Here is a 17,351-nt window from a genome sequence, read left to right as displayed (position 1 = left end):
CCCTGGCCCCCTAGGGTGGGTGTGTGCTGTGTGTGTGGGGGGTGGTCTTACCCTGGGTGAGGACTCAGACTGCCCTCAGCAGCTTTGAATTGCCTTCCAGAACATTCTTGAAGGCCTTCCCGCTGATGGGGGAGACACAAGAGCGTGAGCGGGTCCTCACACACTTCTCCCGCCGGTACTGCCAGTGCAACCCTGATGACAGCACTTCGGAAGGTATGGCCCCTTGCCCACTCTGCCTGACCCTCCCCACCCACTCAGCTAGGCCCTAGTCCCCTCCCATCCTGGTCCACCTGGCACTTCGGTCCTGTTGCCAGACCCAGATGGTTTGTCCTCTCTGGCATGCAGTAGGTGCTCAATGAATGCTAATTGAATAAGCTATGGCACACGTCTGCCTGCTGAGCAAGGCGCAGTCTTGCCTGTTCTCCTCCCCACTGCCTGGAAGTCCCTCCAGCCTCGGGATTCAGCTCTGTGGCTCTCCCTTCTGTGTGGTCCCTGTCATGGTGCTGACTGTTGGTGTGGTGGCTGTCCCGGTGTGGTGGGGGTCTAGGTCGGGGTCCTCTTAGGGACAGGACTTGCCCAATAGATGGGCCTAAGTCCCAGGAACTAGTGGACGAGGCCCATTATTGGGAGAGACACAGGTCAATGCAGGGGCAGGGCTGGGAGCTCAGAGCTATTCCTGGGTCTGAGGTTCAAGGTGAGTTTGGCCACAGGAGGCAGGAGTCTGGGCCAGATTGGGTCCAGGGTGGTCAGGCTCCTGGGGCAGGCAAGTGACCTGGGCCCTGCAGTTGGGGCAGACCTGGAGCATCACACAGGCCCTGGCCCCTGAGGTGAGTTTGGCAGGTGGCCAGCCTCCCTCTGTGTCCAAGGCCTCCTGGCAGGTTCCGTCAGGAGACAGGGAGTGGGAAGAGGTTGTATCCTCGCACTGAGAGTGCCACTGTCTCTGACTCAGATGGGATCCACACGCTCACCTGTGCCCTGATGCTGCTCAACACGGACCTGCACGGCCACGTGAGTTGGGGAGGTGGTGGGGGGTGTCGCATGTCCTCTCAGGGACCCACCTGGTGTTGATCCCGGCCCCTTCCTGAGACCTCTCACTCAGTGGCCGGGCTTCTTTTTGAAGCTGTGGGGGTTGGGCAGCTTGGCTTCTAGATTTGGCCCCGCCCTAGTTTCATCCACCTGTGATCCACCTGAGTCCCCACCCCCAAGTATGCCAGTGAGAGCAGCTGGGTCACGGGAGTTTAAGATGAGCCACAAATGTGTGCCCCTTGTCCATGCTAAGAGATCATGTGCCCTTTCTGCCCCTGTCCCGCAAGTCTGAATGCAGCTGCATTGAAATACCATGCCCAGGACAGCCTCTCCCAAACCCCCGGCCCCTACCAGGCCAAGCAGTGAAGTGACTGGTGTGGGACACCCAGGCTGTGAGGCTGTGTCTGGTCCAGGCCCCAGGCTGTCTCAGCACTTCTCATGGCTAAACAACTTCTTCTTTCTTCTATCTGCTCCGGGACCCCTCTCTGGGCTCTCTTGCCCTCGCAGGTGGTAAGTGTAGCTAGTGGTGTGCATGCCCTGTGTGCCGAGGCCCCCATTACCATGTTGCCCTTCTGTGTCCCCCATCACCATCTGGCTCTACCCAATCACTGCCCCATCATTGCTCACCCACGGTGGTTGAAGCCCCCTGCTAGGTAGGGGATATCTCAGTGACTCATGGGGACAACAGGCCAGCAAGTTAACCAGGAAATCCAGGTGATATGGGGGTGAAAGAAACAGCTGGGATAGACCAAACTTCAGATTCTACTCTTGCCTCCACGTGGTAGCTGTGTGATCCTGGGCAAGCACTGGCCCTCTCTGAGCCTCAGGTTCCACATCTGTGAGGTGGGAATAATGACCTCCCTGCGGTGTCATGGGCAGGACTGAGAGAGGTAATGTATGTGGCACCAAGGGGCAGGGTCTGGCACCTAGTAAGGATTTTACTATGAAGAATACTGTTACGTAAAAAGAACAATAGTATTCCTCATTACTGTGAAAACTGAATGAAGGGCAAGCTGGAAGACCCAGCCTGCAGGCCTCTGTAGGGCCAGATTGTGAAGGCCCAGTCTGCTGGCAGCCTGGGCTCATGGGTGCACTGGGGCACCTGGCCTGGGGAGGGCTAGAGCCTCAGTGCCTGCGTCAGGAAGAGCAAATATGCGACAGCTTTTGCCAAGTCCACCTGGGCCTGCAACCTGAGTGTGGAACAAGAGAGAAGACGCATTCCACATGAATGTCACTCAGCGCCAAAGCCCGTGAGCCTGCTGCTGTTCCCCTAGACTGTGCCCTCTGTTTATTGACAGAGAGCAGGTGTTGCTGGCCTGCTTTAAAAGGAGCACTCAACAGGCCCCTCACTCCCTGTCCCCACCCCTGGCTGGGCCTCCCTATGGCTAAGAACTGCTAAGGAGGGTGGCAGCCACTGTGTAGTGAACCCTGGGCCAAGAGCATCCCGGAGCTTGGTGGGCCTTAGCTGGCGTGGTCCCACATTGATGCCACAGCTGAAGAGAAATGTCAGCACTTCATAGATTAGAAGTGGGTTGGGATGAGTATTCGTGTTTGCAGCAGACAGACACTGAGGGTTTCGTCTCTCTCTTGTTATTTTGTTATTTATTTATTTATTTTTTTTGAGACGGAGTCTCACTCTGTCGCCCAGGCTGAAGTGCAGTGGCGCGATCTCGGCTCACTGCAACCTCCACCTCCCAGGTTCATGCCATTCTCCTGCCTCAGCCTCCCAAGTAGCTGGGACTACAGGCACCTGCCACCACGCCCGGCTAATTTTTTGTATTTTTAGTAGAGATGTCTCTCTTTACGTGGTACTGCTCAGAGATTAGGAGTGCAGGCTCCGAGGCTTTGTTCTCTGTTCCTCCACACGAAGGCTGTGTGGCCTGAGACAAGTTATTTACTTCACTGTGCCTCAGTTTCCCCATGATAAAGTACCAGTGTGTAAAGAATGTGAAGTAAAGCTCGTACCCAAGGCCTGGCGGTTGCAGTTACTGGGAGCTCTTCAGAGCACCTGATGCTTTGCACTTTTCCCCTTGCCTCCTCCCCTCCCCCTGTCACTCATCAAGCAGGGACTGAGGCCTGGTGGGTTGTGGGGATCTCGGGAACAGGGGCCCTGCTAGTGCCCACAAAAAGAGCTCTGGTCAGAGCAGGAGGCAGTAAGGGGCTATCAGGCTCTAGGCATGCTCCTGAGATGGGTGCAGTCTGGTTGAGGAACTGAGGAGGCTTTGTGTAGGAGGGGCGCTGGGACCCTCGAGGTTGGAGGCTCAACAACAACCCTGCTTCTGTGTTCCATGAACAAGACAGGAAAGGGAGCCCCACCAGTTACAGGAGGTGGACAACACAGAAGTGAACAAGCGATTACAAGCTGTGCAGCTCCATGAAGGGCATACACAGGAAGGTGTGATGGGGTCCGGACTGGGAGTCAGGGAAAGCCTGCAAGGTTTGGGCAGAGACCTGGATCAGCGGGAGCCGGCCATGGAAAGATCTGGGACCACGCATTTCAGGCAATGGGGCCAGCAGGGCTGGTTTTCGCCTCGTGGCTGTTGGGAATAATGCTGCTGTGAACATTCGTGCACAAGTTTTTGTTTGAACACCTGTTTTCAGTTCTTTGGGGTTTCTACCTCGCAGTGGACTTGCTGGTTCATATATCTGGTTGTTCTGTGTTTACTTTTTTGAGGAGCTGCAGAACTGTTTCCATAGTGGTGTTTGTTTACGTCCAGGTGAGAGATGATGGTAGCATGGGTAGAAGGGACTGACAAGGGAGACCTTTCAGGACTGAGTCTAACAGGACTTGCTGATGGGGTTGGTCAGTGAAAGAGAGGAGCAAGGGTGGCTTTGGCATCTGGCTAGCTGGGGGTGCCATTTCCTGAGACGGGGAAGAAACTCATGTGTGGGGGTGGTGGTGAGTGGGAGAGGGGGACTTGAGTCCCGCTTTTGAACTGTGTTTGAGATGCCTCTGGACATCAGTGCGGGGAGGCCAAGGAAGCGGTAACATGGATGAGTCGGGGCCCAGTGCAGACACCTGGGCTGAAGACAGAGATGGGGTGGGGTGGAATTCAAAGCTATGGGACTGGCTGATTGCCATGTCCCTGCAGAGAGAACACACTGGTGGCCAAGTCCTGGGGCTCAGCGTTATGTAGAGGCCAGGCAGAGGAGTAGGAAAGACTGCAACGCATCCAGGGAGGTCGGAGGAAACTCATGAGTGTGTGACATCTCTGAAGCCCAGATAAGACAGCATTTTGAGAAGGGAGTCAGTGGCCAACTGTATAAAAGGCTGCCATGAGGTCAAGTAAGGTGATGGCACAAGAGTGACCATTGGGGTTGGAGTGGTCATGGGTGGGAAGGTCAAGGTCATTGGAGACCTTTATAAGAGCACCTTAGGTGGAGTGGAGAGGACAGATGCCAGGTTGAAGTGGGTGAGATGAGCTCAAGAGGTGAGGGTGTGGTGGCCATAGACAGCTCTTAAGATGTTTGGTCTTGCATGGGGGCCTGACAGGAGCCAGCGGTCAAGTCTGATGTTAAAACAGCCCAACCTTGTGCGTGTGCCACCAGGATCAACCCAGCAGACAAGACGCTGCCACTGCAGGAGAGAGAAGGGACAGTGGAAGCTTCCCTCGAGATGAGAAGCAGAGCACAGGTGGGAAGTGGGCTTAAGTGTGAGTGGGGAATGTTGACCCATCTCCCATGTTCATAAGAAAGTGAGGCAGAAAGTGGAGGTGCTGCAGTGGGCCTGGTAGCTCTGGCAATGAGAAGATGAGGGGCTTCTGATGGCTTCTACTTCTACCACGAAGCATGAGATGAGGTCCTGAGCTGAGAGGCAAGATGGGAAGGGGGCTGACCAGTCAGGATGGGTTTAGTTAAGGTCACAAAAAGTGTAACACCCACTAGCTTTAAAAATGGCAGCTACTTACTGTTTGAAAAGTGTAGAGTCAGGCAGCATCCAGGGTGGATTTGAATCAGCCTTGCGTCCAGTTAAGAGGTGATCTAATTTTTTGTCATTTTCTTCTGACAGTGATGTCAGCCTAATCCCAAGCCTGGCTTCCCCTACGTGGGCCCGATAGATGCAGCAATTCCAGGCCTCACAGCCACACTTCACTGCTTGCTGGAGAGAGTTGGTACCCGAAGTGTCTTCTTAGGAGCTGGAGTCAGGAAGCCTTCTACCACAGAAGCTCCCAGAAAGTGGCTTTAAAATACCGTTGGCCCCAGATGGGTCATATGCCATTTTCTGAACTGGTCTCTTTGGTTCAGGGAATACCATAGGATAGTTGGAAAAAGCCTAGGTTACCCGAATCAATCTCTGTGGCAAGAGGAATGAGGTGATCCAGGGCCTAGCCCTGGGCTAGAAGGTGGGGTCATTCTTCCCCAACCACACCTCATTGCTGATACATAATGGGAAAAGGGTTTTGGAGAGAGACAGCCACAGTGTCTACTACAGGGACTTTGAGGCTTAAGGGAAAGGAAAAGCTGTGCCATGTTCATGGAGGATGGAGAGCAAACACAGGAACTGTGGCAGTCAGGAGTCTCCATGCCCATGTGGCTGTCGTCATAGACATAAAATGGGACCAATTAGCACAGCTGTGTGTCCCACAAGTGTATTTGGTTGGACTTGGATACAGGTACAGTATAGGAAATCAGTTGGGTTTAGTCAGTGCTGGGCTTTTTCTAGGCAAATACGACAGAAGCAGAAAGGGGCAAGAGAGATGTTTGCAGGGAAGTGGTTACTGAAGGGGCCTGGAATCTAAACTGGATAAAAAAGAAATAGAGGACCTTTGGATCTTGTATTAGTCCATTTTCACACTGCTGTAAAGAACTTCCCTGAGACTGGGTAATTTGTAGAGGAAAGAGGCTTCATTGACTCACAGTTCCACATGGCTGGGGAGGCCTCAGGAAATTTACAATCATGGCGGAAGGGGAAGCAGGCATCTTCTTCACGAGGTGGCAGGAGAGAGAAGAATGTAGGAGGAACTTCCAAACACTTATAAAACCATCAGGTCTCCTGAGAACTCATTCACTACCATGAGAACAGAGTGGGGGAAACCACCCCCCATGATCAAATCACCATCCTCCCTTGACATGTGGAAATTACAATTCGAGATGAGATTTGGGTGGGGACACAGGGTGAAACTGTATTAGATCTCAACAGAGGATCAAAGGGTTGTTGGAGTGAGGGTTCTAAAGAATGGGGGAGGTGGAAGAGCAGGAGATGGGGTTCAGGAGTTGTATTTGAAATGGGGGTTTTGGAGATGATGCCAGTGCTGGTGATGTTGGGTGATGATGGGTCAGCAAATGAGCCTGGGATGCACTGAGTGGGGGATGTCAGGGAATGGTGATTTGCAAGCTCCAGCCATGAGAAGATGGCAGTGTGGGTTAGAACTGGAGACGGAGACCAGGAGAGAAATTCCAGAGGTATTTGTGTTGCACAGCCTGTGGCACTGGTCAGTGGACTGAAGGCTGGGGTAAGGGAGGGAGAACCACCAGGATTGAGGCAAACAGAGAGGGAGGGGTGGGTGGGAGAAGTCATTCCAGGAGAGCTCAAGCTGAAACAAAGATTAATTGTTTTTCAGGAACAGCTTAATTTCTCTCCAAACTTGTGTTGCCTGAAGAGTGGCAACAGCGGGAGTTTCTGGCGAGGCGCATTGGGGCTGGATGGTGGAGGGCTGGAGGGACAGGCCAGGGGTTTGGATGCTGTCCTGAGGTCTGCAAAGGTCTGCCCATTCTCAGATGGTGACAGAACCCCACACAATAACCTTAAGGGAATACCAAGTATAATTAAGGTTTAGCCTAGATTTGGAAATAGTGGCAAGGGTTTTTCTGCCATAGGACCTTTGATCAGCCCCTCCCCTCCTCCTGAAGGATGACGTCTGCTTGGCCCGCCTCATCCTGCTTCTGGAATGAGCCTTAAAGACAGGCTAGCATTGTTCTGACCTCAGGGCTGTGCATGGAAATCAGACTTGTGGGAAAAGGCCTGGTTCCTGTGGGGCAAAGGCAGTGACACAGTTTTACTACGTGGACGATGGCCTGGGCATCACCCTGTACCCGTCTAGCCTCTACTCTGGGCAAGGAGATGAGTTTGAGGAGATGGTCACCCTGGCCCTAGAGTGCCAGGGTCCAGGCCTTGGGATGGGGTGGTGGTTGGACCCACTGTGACTTTCCTCTGCTCGGAGACAGAGGCTGTGGGAAGAAGTCCAAGGGCTCAGGAAAGACTGGGAGGCCCTGTAGATCCAAATGGGGTGGGAGGGAGGGGCGGAACTGGGAATTCAGAGGCCCCAAATCATGGACCTCCCTTGGGCTTTGGGATGAGCTGGGTGCATGTCTTTTTGCCTGGTTGTCATTATAAGTATTATGTTTTAAAGCAGATAACTTACCCAGTATAATTTCACTTCTTTGCGTGAGTCTTGCTTTTTGGTCCTGAGAAAGATCAATTCTAGTGAATGTTTCACGTGGACTTGAAAACAATATATCCTGTGGTTGTTGGTTATAATGTTCTATATGTGCCAATGAGGTGCCTATATGTGTTGTAAAAATCGTGTATATTTTTATTGATTTATTTTCTTGTTGTGAAACTTACCATTTTAACTATTTTAAAGCTTACAATTTAGTGGCACTAAGTACATTCACAATGGTGTGCAATCACTGCCATTGTCTAGTTTCTGAACATCTTCATCACACCAAAAGAAACCCCATACCCATCAGCAGTCATACCCCATTTCCTCCTCCACCTGGCCCGTGGCTAATGCTAATTTGCTTTCTGTCTCTGTGAATTCATCTATTGTAGCTATTTCATATGAGTGGGATCACACAATATGTGGCCTGTTGTGACTGGCGTCTTTCATTTAGCATGTTTTCAAGGTTCATTCATGTCGTAGCATGTATTAGTAGTTCATTTTTTATGGTTGAATACTATTCCATTGTATGGATATGCCACATTTTGTTTATCTGTTTATCTCTTGATGGATATTTGGGTCGTTTCCATCTTTTGTGAATAGTGCTGCTATGAACATTCATGTACAAGTTTTTGTCTGAATATCTGTTTTCATATTTTGGGGGTATATACCTAGGACTGACTTGCTGGGTCATAGGATAATTCTTTTTTTTTTTTTTTTGAGACGGAGTCTCGCTCTGTCTCCCAGGCTGGAGTGCAGCGGCGCAATCTCGGCTCACTGCAAGCTCCGCCTCCCAGGTTCACTCCATTCTCCTGCCTCAGCCTCTCCGAGTAGCTGGGACTACAGGCGCCCGCCACCATGCCCGGCTAATTTTTTGTATTTTTAGTAGAGACGGAGTTTCACCGTGGTCTCGATCTCCTGACCTCGTGATCCGTCCGCCTCGGCCTCCCAAAGTGCTGGGATTACAAGCGTGAGCCACCGCGCCAGGCCAGGATAATTCTACATTTAACTTTTTGAGGAAGTGCCCAACTGTTTTCCATAGTGGCTGAACCATTTTACATTTCCACCACCAATGTGCAGGGGTGTTCTAATTTCTTTACATCCTCACCAACCCTTTTCTTTTTTTTGAAAAAAAAAAAAAAAAAAAAAAAAGAGCCATCCTAGTGGATGTGAAGTGGTATCTCATTGTGGTTTGGATTTGTGTTTCCCCAGTGATTAGTGATGTTGAGCATTTTTGTCATGTACTTTTTGGCCATTTGTATATTTTCTTTGGAGAAATGTCTATTCAGGTCCTTCATTCATTTTAAAATTAGGTTGTATGTCTTTTGTTGTTGTATTCTTAGAGTTCTTTATATATCCTTGATACTAGGCCCTTAGTAGATACTTTATTTACAAATGTTTTTTTCTCACTCTGTGGGTTGTTTTTCATCTCTTGATAGTGTTCTTTTTTTTTTTTTCCTTTTGAGACAGGGTCTCTCTGTTGCCCAGGCTGGAGTGTAGTGGTGTGATCCTGGCTCACTGCAGCCTCAATCTCCTGGGCTCAAACAATCCTCTCACCTCAGCCTCCTGAGTAGCTGGGACCACAGGCATGTGCCACCACGCCCAGCTAATTTTCTTCCTTCCTTCCTTCTTTCCTTCCTTCCTTCCTTCTTTCTTTTTCTTTCTCTCTCTCTTTTTCTTTTTCTTTCTTTCTTTCTTCTTTCTCTTTCCTTCTTTCTTTCTTTCTATCCTTCTTTCTTTCTTTCTTTCTTTCCTTCTTTCTTTCTTTCTTTCTTTCTTTCTTTCTTTCTTTCTTTCTTTCCTTCTTTCTTTCTTTCCTTCCTTTCTTTTCTTTTCTTTCTTTTTTTTTTTTTTTTTTTTTAGAGACAAGGTCTCCCTGTGTTGCCCAGACTGGCCTCAAACTCCTGGGCTCAAGTGATCCTCCCACCTTGGCTTCCCAAAGTGCTGGGATTACAAGTGTGAGCCACCACACCTGGACTTGCTTTTTCTTTTTTTTAATTATTGATTCAATCTCTTGTTACAAGTCTATTCAGATTTTCTATTTCTTCTTGAGCCAGTTTTAGTAGCTTGTGTATTTCTAAGAATTTGTCCATTTCATCTGGATTATCTAATTTTTTGGCATAGAATTCTTGCCAACTTTTTGTCTGCTTGTTCTTCCTGTTACTACGAGAGCAGTGTTAAAATCTCCAGCCAAGATTGTGAATATGTCTTCTTTTAGTTCTGTCAATTTTTGTCTTGTATATTTTGAAGCTATGCTACTAGATGTATACAGATTTAGGATGATTGTATCTTCTGGCAGATTGACCCTTTTATCACTATGAACACGTCCTTCTTTATGTCTAGTAATGCTTCTTGCCTTCAAATCTATTTTGTCAGATGTTAGTGTAGCTATACTGGAGTTCTTTTGTTAGTGTTTATGTGGTACATCTTCTTCTGACTTTTTCTTTCAAAGATTTCTGTTCTTTTATATTTAAGGCATGTCTCTTGTATCATATACTTAAAAATAAAATCTGGTAATGTTAATTTGAACATTTAATGAATTATGATATATTTGAGTTTAAGTATATCAAGGGACTGTTTTCTCTTTGACTCCTCTGTTCTGTTTCTTTTTTTTCTTCTTTTGCCTACTTTTGGATTAAGTATTTTTTAGAATTCAATTTCCCTGCTCTGTTAGCTTGTTAGTTGTGCATTCTTTCGGAATTCCTTTTATGGTTGGCAATTTTCATTCTCGATTTATAAAGTACTTGTACCACTTCCTGGGCAATGAAATACCTTGAAACACTTTAGTTCCATTTACTGCTCTCTTAACTTATATACTCCTGTTATCATGATTTTAACTATTATATCTCTCTATATTTTATTCCCTGGGAAACTTTATTGTTGCTCTACATAGTCAATTTCCATTTAGAGTTACCAATTCTTTTTGTTATTTCATTCATTTCTGCTTCTCCACATTTCCATCTGGGATACTTTTTCTTCTTTTAGTATTTTCTTTCTTAATTTCAACTTTTATGTTGAAGTGTGACTGGGGTGTTTCCCAGGACCCTTGTCCTTGGTGGACCCTGAACTCCAACCTCATTTCTCCAATCCTAAGAGGCCACTTAGCCGCTCAGCCCCTGCACACTGCTGGGAAGGAGCAGGTGCTTCGGGGAGGAATGCTGCTCTTTCTGGGGTCACCTCTCCACACTCCTCTGCAGGATCCTCACCCTTGAAGACTTCACTGCTTTTGTAAAGCCTCCAATGCTGCTGGGAAGGTTCACCCACAAGAAGATAGTCTGATATTGCTCAGATTAAAAATCTTGCCGTGTTATTTTTTGATTTTGCGCTCCTGACCGATGGCTGGGGAATGTTGTTTGTGTGGAACTCAAAGACAGTCTTACCAACATTGCCCTCATAATCCTGTATTGCAAATGTACACACATGGCTATATACTTATATATGTACACACACATATATATGTAAAACTACACAGAAAAATACAAAACACACTTGCATCAAGGCATACATAGGATCTTTTCTCCTGAACTATTTGGAAAAGGCATAGAAAGTTCTTGCTTGTCAGCTACTTATAAAGCCTTACATCATTGTTTTCTGAATGATTTCTGTGGTGTGTGAATGTCCCACATGATGCTAATAGAGTGTCTTTGCTAAAATAGTGCCACAGTCAGTAAACTTGGGAAATGACATGGAATCGTCTCCTTGGAGACACCAGCACAAATCAGCGTGGTAAAGACTCTGAAACATGTAAATAAACTTGTTCTATTATGAAATCTTTTTTTGAGAGAATACCTATTTCCATCTCCTGGAATACCGGAGTTCTGTAGGTAAACCTTGGAAAACACTGCTTTAGAGCAAACCCCAATGCACAAAATCCTACAGCGATAAGTATCTGGTATTCAACAGTCTTCATCCTCACAAAGTGCTGTTCAATGTTTTCTCAAACGTGGGGACTGCAAGGAGAGTCTGGAAATATGAATTTTAGGTGTTGGGTTTGCAGGGTTTGAGCCCCTCTGCTACTCATTGGTTAAAACAAGAAGGCAGAACTTGGGGATTTAGTCATTTCCAGCTCTTTGCCTGTTTCTACCTCCGAGAGTGAAACCATCTGCTTGGGTTTTCTTTGTCCCAGCTCAGCTAAGCTCAGCTCAGTATGGGGCACTCATGTGTGTCCGTGGCAATTGATTTTTGACTCCCATAATCTTTCCCTCACTTCACCTATGTCTTGGAAGGCTTGCTGCCCCTCTGTGCAGGTGAGAGGGTGAGACAGTTGTGGCAGAATATGCAGAGCTTCTGCTCAGAAGCCAAGAGGCCTGGGTTCAAGTCCTGGTGCTGAGTGACCTTGGGAGAGTTAACCGTGGAGTAGCGGTGAGATAACGGGCTTTGGTTTCAGACACACTTGGCCTTTTCACTTCCTTGCCTTGTGATCATGGGCATGTCACTTCACCTTCCTGTACCTCAGTTTCCTTACCTGTCAAATGGGGATAATAAAAACAGGCACCTCACCTCCTCCTTGGGGTGAGAAAGAAATAAGGTAATGCATGTCAAGCACAAGACCTGGAACATAGTAGGCACCTGGCAAATGTCAGCTCTTACAACTCTTCATCCAGCCCAACTCCTTCACCTGGGCTGCAGGCGAAGCCCGACCTCTCAAGATGCTTGAGAATCAAGCACAGTTCTGACTGTGAGAAAGAGTTTTGTAAACTCTTGGAGACAAAAGAAAATTCATGCAATTTAATTTTCATTATTGCCCTTAATGCTGCCTCATCCCTCTGGCTGGGCAGGGCAGGGTGTGTGGGGAACACACCAGCCTCCTTCCCTACTCTTAGGCAGAACCATTTCTCCATTACAGAACATTGGCAAAAAGATGTCCTGTCAGCAATTCATTGCCAACTTGGACCAGCTGAATGATGGCCAAGACTTTGCCAAAGACCTGCTGAAGGTACTGTCTGCTGAGAGTCCCCATCCCACTAGCTGTGCCCTGCATGGATAGAGAGGAGAGAGGTCTCTGCCTCGTGAAATCCTGGCATTCCAGGCCCTTAACACAAGGTGCAGGGACATGATGACAAAGTTAGAAACCACCGAGCTCAACATTTGGCTGTTCTGTGTTTCCTGAGTTAGGCAGAGGGGAAGGCTTTGTGAGATTTGTTTTTAGTACTCCATTATTGCCATTACTGTCACAGTAATAATCAACACTGCTAGGAACTGTCACAGCTGCCACCCACCACAACCACCACCACCACCTTCACCACAAACATCATTATCGTCACCACAAGGGAAAGCCCCCTCATTCCTTCAACATCACCAGGAATTAAGAGAATCCAGTTTTCTTTTGAGGCTGAAGTGAAGGGTGGAACTCTAGCCTTTCTAGTCTGGTCATTTCTCCACTGAGGAAAAGGAGCAGGTTTTTGGTGGGTCGGTGATGGGTTCATTTTTATTATTTTTAAATTTTTGAGACAAGGTCTCATTCTGTCACCCACACTGGAGTGCAGTGATGTGATCATGACTCACTGCAGTCTCGAGCTTTTGGCCTCAAAGGATCCTCCCACCTCAGCCTCCCAAGTAGCTGGGACTATAGGTGCATGCCACTGTGCCTGGCGATTTTTATTTTTATGCTTTTTTTTTTTTTTTTTTTTTTTTTTTTTTTTTTTTTTGTAGAGCTAGGGGTTTCATTATGCTGCCCAGGCTGGTCTCAAACTCCCGGGCTCAAGCAATCCTCACACCTCAGCCTCCCTAAGTGCTGAAATTACAGGTGTAAGCCACTGCACCCAGCCAGCTTCATTTTTAAATAGCGGGTTTGAAGAATCTGATGATACTACAGGGGTAGTTGAATAATGAGTTCGGAGGTCTCCATCCAAACCCCAATGTTCCATAGAACATTGTCTCCGTCACTCTTCTTACTATATTATATTCTTCACCATTGAGAAGCATTTGTTAAGAACATATTTGTGAGATCAAACAATCCCAGCCCCACTACCCACCTATCCATTTCTCCCCAACTACTCATTCACCTATCTACCCACTTCTGCACCCATCTACTCATCCTCCCATGCATCCACCCAGCCACTCAATCATTCACCTACCGATACACCCACCCATTCACCCATCACCCATATATATATATCCCCAAACTCTCCCTTCCCACTCCTCGCATAGCAACCGCTCACCCATTCACCCTTCACCCACACAGACACCCTGTACTCCTCAAACACTCCCTCATCTACTCACCTAGACAAACATCTCCACATCTACTCACCCATCCCCCTATCCCCCATTCCCCACCCATTCACTTACCCACCAACCCACCCACCTATTCATCCTCAAATCTATCAACCCAGTCATTTACTCAATCATCCACCCAACACCCTGCCATTCATTTGCCCACCCATATCCTCATGCATACACCCCTAAATCTTCCTCATATACCCTCTGTCCACCCACCCATCTTCTATTCACTCACCCATCCACCTGCTTATTTTCCCACCCATCCTTCCATCTTCCACCTGTCCACTTCCCCATTGATCCATTCAGTCACCCATCCTCCCATTCATCCTCCCATCCATTCATCTACCCTGTTGAGCACTTGCTGTATGTCAAGTTCTGGATTATGCACTGGAAATTCAGTAGTGAACAAATGGACAGCCTCTGACCTTGTGAAGCTTACAGTCTCCTATGGGAGACTGACATTAAGTGATCACATAATTAAATACCACCCATCCGTACATCCACCCACCCACTCACTTACCCATCTAACAAATAAGTATGATTCAAACACCCACTTTGCCCCATTGGCTGAAAAGGTGCTCCCTCACTGTACCCATGTTATTGGTGGTAGATGGGGGTTTCTTTGACTCTTCACCTGAATTTCCCCCTCTCTCTTTTCCCTCTCCCAGACCCTTTACAACTCCATCAAGAATGAAAAGCTGGAATGGGCCATGTGAGTAGTGATTATGGGCACAGGTATGGGGAGCCTGCATCCCTGGGAGGGGGAGTGTGGGGGTGCAGGTCCCTCATTCTGACCACTCTCCATGGTGCTGATCCCTCCCAATCCAGGGTCTGACACCTGTGTCTAGCTGGCGCACACTTGGTGTTGAATTCCCCTTTGGATTCATTTTCTGTATTGAGAAAAAGAGTGCAATGTTTGCATTGTTATGGAATAGATTGAACTGTGACTTTAGTTCTATGATGTCCACAGCTGGTTTTCTATATGGGGATAGTGTTCCAATTCCCATTGATGACCGCTCCTTTCCCTTTGGGAAGTAGGCAGACAGGAGGCATGAGGCCTCTATAACCTGGAGAATATGACCACGTTTAGGTGGTGACTGTTACTGACAGTGGGAATGGGAGAGTGCCCTCTAACTTCTTCCCCTGCAAAGGCAGTGAGACCTGTAGGTCTCATCAGGAAAGAGGGGTGTTGACCTTGCTGTTTGGGGAGACCGTGAAAGGCTCTGCTGTGCTCCCCAGGACAGGCAGGTCCATGTAGAGGCCTCAGGCAGGGATTAGCAGGAACTCCAACCCCACAGGGAAGAGCTGGCACTCTTCTGCCAGGGCTGTCATGGGGGCTCAGGCTTCAGGGCCTTACCTGCTGGACTCCCACTGCCAGCATGTCGGTGGGGTTTGTGCAGTAGCTTCAGTCTGGCCACGGTTACTGCTCCCTGGGATGGAGAGAGAAGGAAGACTAGGAAGGAGACCTGGTGACAGTAAAGTCTCCACGTTGGTGATCAAGGGTGATAATTGGGGCTTGGAGGACAAAAATCAAAGATCAGAGGTCAGAGGTCAGAAGTGGAGATGAGAGGAGGGGTCAGAGATCTGGATCTGCGGTCTGGAATTGGAATCTCTTCATCTCTGCCTCCTGGGGCTGCTCTTCCTCCATGACCCTGGCTCCTGGAGGGGAGGCTGGTGGGGAAAGGCCATGACGATGCGGGGCCGAGGCCTCCCTGGAGGTGGTGCTCAGGCCTAGTACTTCCCTAGCGATGAGGACGAGCTGAGGAAATCCCTGTCTGAGCTGGTGGATGACAAGTTCGGGACAGGGACGAAGAAGGTGACGCGAATCCTGGATGGTGGCAACCCCTTCCTGGATGTCCCACAGGCGCTCAGTGCCACCACCTATAAGCACGGCGTCCTGACCCGGAAGACTCACGCTGACATGGATGGCAAGAGGAGTGGGTGTCAGGCTGGGAGAGGGGCATGGGAGGGAGGCTGGCACAGAGGGGGGCACCCCAGGCCACTCTTTGGGGACGAACATACAGGTGGACATGTAGTGGGAGGTGGGGTTGGAGAGATTGCAGAGGGAGGCTGCAGCCACACTACCAGTGCCCTCCTCCCCAGCGCCCCGTGGGAGGCGTGGCTGGAAGAAATTCTACGCAGTGCTCAAAGGGACCATCCTGTACCTGCAGAAGGTGAGAGACTGCCCCAGAGACCTTACTCAGAAAGGGCCAGCTCAGTCCCATCCTGCCCCGGCCTTGTGGCACCCGAAGGCCCCAGGCAGGACCTGAGGCTCAGGCACAGGCTGGGTCCTTCCCCAGACTTGGGCCCACTCAGGGCTTTGGAGGTTTTTGGGAAAACTTGGTGCCCAGCGGCTCAGTGGACTCTCAACATGAGGCCTGTTCAGGCCTCTGGGACAAACTGGGGTAAGGGGAGGGGTACCTGGATTCTTGCTGGGGTGGGTGAGGCAGCAGGAACAGAAAAATTAAGGGAGCTATAGGGTTAGACAGAGAGGAGTGAGAGGAGGGGAGAGTGGAAGGTGTGGGTCAGTGACCCTAGCTCGCCCATCCCACCCCACCCAGGATGAGTACAGGCCTGACAAAGCTCTATCGGAGGGTGACCTGAAGAACGCCATTCGTGTGCATCACGCTCTGGCCACCAGGGCCTCTGACTACAGCAAGAAGTCCAACGTGCTCAAGCTTAAGACGGCTGACTGGAGGGTATTCCTCTTCCAGGCACCGTGAGTAGGAGCTGGAGCCCCTCATTCCCACCTGGGGCCCAGGGCCACAGTGACCCGACGCACAACCCCTCTCCTTCCTGTGAGTCAGCAACAGAGCATGTGTATCCACATGACACAGACCGACAGCTGGGTCCCCCCAAAGCAGCGATTCTCAATGTGTGGTTCCCCTCAGCATCACTTGCAGTCTCTCTGGCCCCACCTTAGACTTACTGAACCCGAAACTCTGGGATGGCTCCAGCAACTGTGTTTAACAAGCTCTGCAGGGGCTGCCGAGTGTGCTGGAATCTGTAATGTGGGGCAGGTGGCATCTTTACGAATCATCCTTCACTTTAAGTGTGGGAAAGATGCACCCTCCAGGTAACCTGTAAGGCTGTCCTTCTACCACGTCTCGTCCTCCTGTGACTTGAGATTGGGGTGCACATGTCACATGAGCTTGCACGGAGGCAGGCTAGTGGATGAGGCCTCAGGATCACAGTGCCAGTGCAGGGCAGGCAGCGGGGGAGGGCAGGAGGGCTGTGGGGGTCACCCAGTTGCTATTGCCCCTGATGATCCCCAGTCCACGGTCACTCCCACCCATTCACTCCAGGGCCACTAGCTGTGGACCTGGGAAGTTTGATTTTCACATGAGAATTCGGGTGTGCCTGGGAGCTGGGACAGAAAGGGAGCTCCCTGCATAGCTCTGGCCAGGCTCATCCAGCCCCCATGCGTCCTCCCTCTCCCCTTTACCCACCCATCTGGAGGTACTGGTGCCTTCTCAGTGCCAGGCCCAGTGCTGGGTACGGGACAATGAGTGGGGGACAGGGAGTCCTGTGTGAGAGGCCAGCACCCTCTCCCCCTCCTGTCCCCAGGAGCAAGGAAGAAATGCTGTCCTGGATCCTCAGGATCAACCTGGTGGCAGCCATCTTCTCTGCCCCGGCCTTCCCAGCCGCTGTCAGCTCCATGAAGAAGTTCTGTCGGCCCCTGCTGCCCTCCTGCACCACACGCCTCTGCCAGGTACATGCTCCTGG

At 49.6% G+C, this 17,351-nt stretch overlaps 1 protein-coding gene across 1 annotated transcript in view; it reads left to right on the top strand.

The window, feature by feature from the left end:
• PSD2 (pleckstrin and Sec7 domain containing 2) overlaps positions 1–17,351 on the top strand; it is a 39,744-nt gene that overhangs the window by 16,730 nt on the left and 5,663 nt on the right. The window contains exons 6-13 of the mRNA XM_055286010.2: positions 101–213; positions 950–1,008; positions 12,253–12,342; positions 14,294–14,337; positions 15,372–15,562; positions 15,729–15,799; positions 16,187–16,344; positions 17,193–17,337. Coding sequence (XP_055141985.2) covers positions 101–213; positions 950–1,008; positions 12,253–12,342; positions 14,294–14,337; positions 15,372–15,562; positions 15,729–15,799; positions 16,187–16,344; positions 17,193–17,337 — 871 coding nt within the window. The remainder of the gene's footprint in view (positions 1–100; positions 214–949; positions 1,009–12,252; positions 12,343–14,293; positions 14,338–15,371; positions 15,563–15,728; positions 15,800–16,186; positions 16,345–17,192; positions 17,338–17,351) is intronic.

Source organism: Symphalangus syndactylus, chromosome 7, assembly GCF_028878055.3.
Source record: "Symphalangus syndactylus isolate Jambi chromosome 7, NHGRI_mSymSyn1-v2.1_pri, whole genome shotgun sequence".
In the NCBI taxonomy this organism is placed as follows: Eukaryota; Metazoa; Chordata; class Mammalia; order Primates; family Hylobatidae; genus Symphalangus; species Symphalangus syndactylus.
The sequence above is the reverse complement of the archived record's forward strand: the minus strand, read 5'-3'. Positions and strand labels throughout refer to the sequence as shown.